The sequence below is a fragment of the Aplysia californica genome, unplaced genomic scaffold, assembly GCF_000002075.1.
Source record: "Aplysia californica isolate F4 #8 unplaced genomic scaffold, AplCal3.0 scaffold00855, whole genome shotgun sequence".
NCBI classification, from domain to species: Eukaryota; Metazoa; Mollusca; class Gastropoda; order Aplysiida; family Aplysiidae; genus Aplysia; species Aplysia californica.
In genome coordinates this window covers 296,390-298,327 of record NW_004798125.1, presented here as the reverse complement: position 1 = coordinate 298,327, position 1,938 = coordinate 296,390, and the positions used below count along the sequence as shown (strand labels likewise).

Below are 1,938 nucleotides of genomic sequence, written 5' to 3'. Positions count from 1 at the left end.
CCCCCCCCTCCAAACCATACAGCCAAAGACGACAATTTAAACAAGCCAGAACTCGTCATTGATACACACAAAAAGAGTACTCAAGTCTTTCTGTACCGTGGAACCGAGAACGTTTATTTCTGAAAATGTTTCTCAGTGTACACGTGTCACGTGACCCTCAAATGGTAAGTAAAACCGTTAAGAAAGCAAGAAACCCATCAGAAACGAAGGGCTTGAACCCACACCTCGCAAGAGAAACAAAGCAAAACTAAACGGAACAAACAAAAAAAAAACACACAAAAAAGCAGAAATAACAAAACCAGTATTTATGACATATTGTGAGCAGCGACTTTCACAAAAAAAGCAAACAAATAACCCCCAACAATTCTAAGGTTTCTGTGCTACCTTACAGATCTTACGACCACATTTGGAGGTACAACATTTGCGAGATTTTTTACAGTCGATGTCCTCAGCACACAGAGGTCGTCGCCGTATCTCTTTCTTACAAGCTAGGGAGTCTAGTGGAAGTGCCTGGGCTGACACACTGGGACACACCCCCTGGCTGAACACACAAACTGGGCGTGGTCTGCAACGTCTGCATCGTTTACGCAAGGCGCATTCATAACCAGGTGGACATTTTGGGCAAGGCTTCTGTCGCCGCTCACACATCTGTCGGTGCGTACACTGGGTTCCGTCAAACGGGCAGGTAGTCACGAGCTTACATTTATTGCGGGCGCCGTAACACTTTCGGCTGCAGACGGCAGGAAGACACTCCGCCTTCTCCGTGTATTCACACGGCATGTCAGGGCTACACTTGGATTTGACCATCTTGCACTCCTTCCCGGCCGGACACTGCAAGTCGCCGCAGGTGTTGGGTCGGAGGTCAGTGCACGTCTGCGTGAGTGGACACGTCTTTGCAAGGCAGAGGGCATGGATATGCTCACACTTGAAGCCCTCTCGGCATTGCTTGGTGCAGGCAGGCACACACCGATGCTTTGGGGGCTCGCACGGATATGGGAAGGGGCAGCTCATGTTGACAGACTCACACGTCGTTCCTGGAAAGAGTTGGTCTTTCAGTTTTGGTTTTAGAAAGGTTTTACGGCGCTCGCAACTGCATAACGTCATAATATATAATTATTATAAGCGCCAAGGGGTGGATGTCAACAGAGAAATCTAAACAGGGAACCAGGCTTACTCTGCTCACCTCTCTAGCTTCAACAGCACAAAGTCTGCTTCGACTATCAAGGCACCCCGGAAATAACAGTTCACAAGAGAGTGACAAACGTACAAAAGAAGTAGAGGAAAATGACAATAGGAAGGATAAGGAAGGAAAAAGCAGCAGTTCCTCGCCAACCATCAGCATAATAAATAATTATGTAGTAAAATATACATTTGTACCAGGTAATGACAACACAACAACAGACAGGTGAATAGAAAAACAAACAAACAAACAAACAAGCACAACAAAACCCCCCAAACAAAACCCCAAACAAAACAAACAAACAAACAAACTGATCTCTCCTCATCAAAAAGCTACCATTGTCTGAAGGGGCAACTGGTTTAACCCTATCCGTACGTCATATTTTACTATCGCATCCATACGACGTGGGGAACTCTGTGCCACCACTTAACCCTATCCGTACGTCGTATCTTACTATCATATCGATACGACGTGGGGAACTCTGTGCCACCACTTTCCACAGAGGAAATTTTCTCGTTAATCCGATCCGTATGCTTTGCATAGCAGTCTGTCAAAACTATTTTTTGAGGAATACAAATGTACTGAACGTTTCAAAGAGATCTTCGTACTAGAAGTATTCTAAAATGTGAAAAATACAATCCCGGGGGTACAAAACGACCCCAGGGCGTACGGATAGGGTTAAGAATTTTACAGCAACTTGTAAATAAATGTTAATGCTGACGATTAGAGGTGCGTACCATACAAAGGAAAGAAGGGGG

The 1,938-nt window shown here is 45.4% G+C and overlaps 1 protein-coding gene across 1 annotated transcript in view; it reads right to left on the bottom strand.

Annotated features, from left to right (window-relative positions):
• The window catches only part of LOC106013395 (spore coat protein SP60), a 10,972-nt gene extending 9,961 nt beyond the window's left edge, over nucleotides 1-1,011 (bottom strand). Inside the window, exon 1 of the mRNA XM_035972805.1 lies at nucleotides 390-1,011. Within this exon, the coding sequence (XP_035828698.1) occupies nucleotides 390-1,011 (622 nt within the window). The remainder of the gene's footprint in view (nucleotides 1-389) is intronic.
• Between the last annotated feature and the right edge of the window lie 927 nt (nucleotides 1,012-1,938).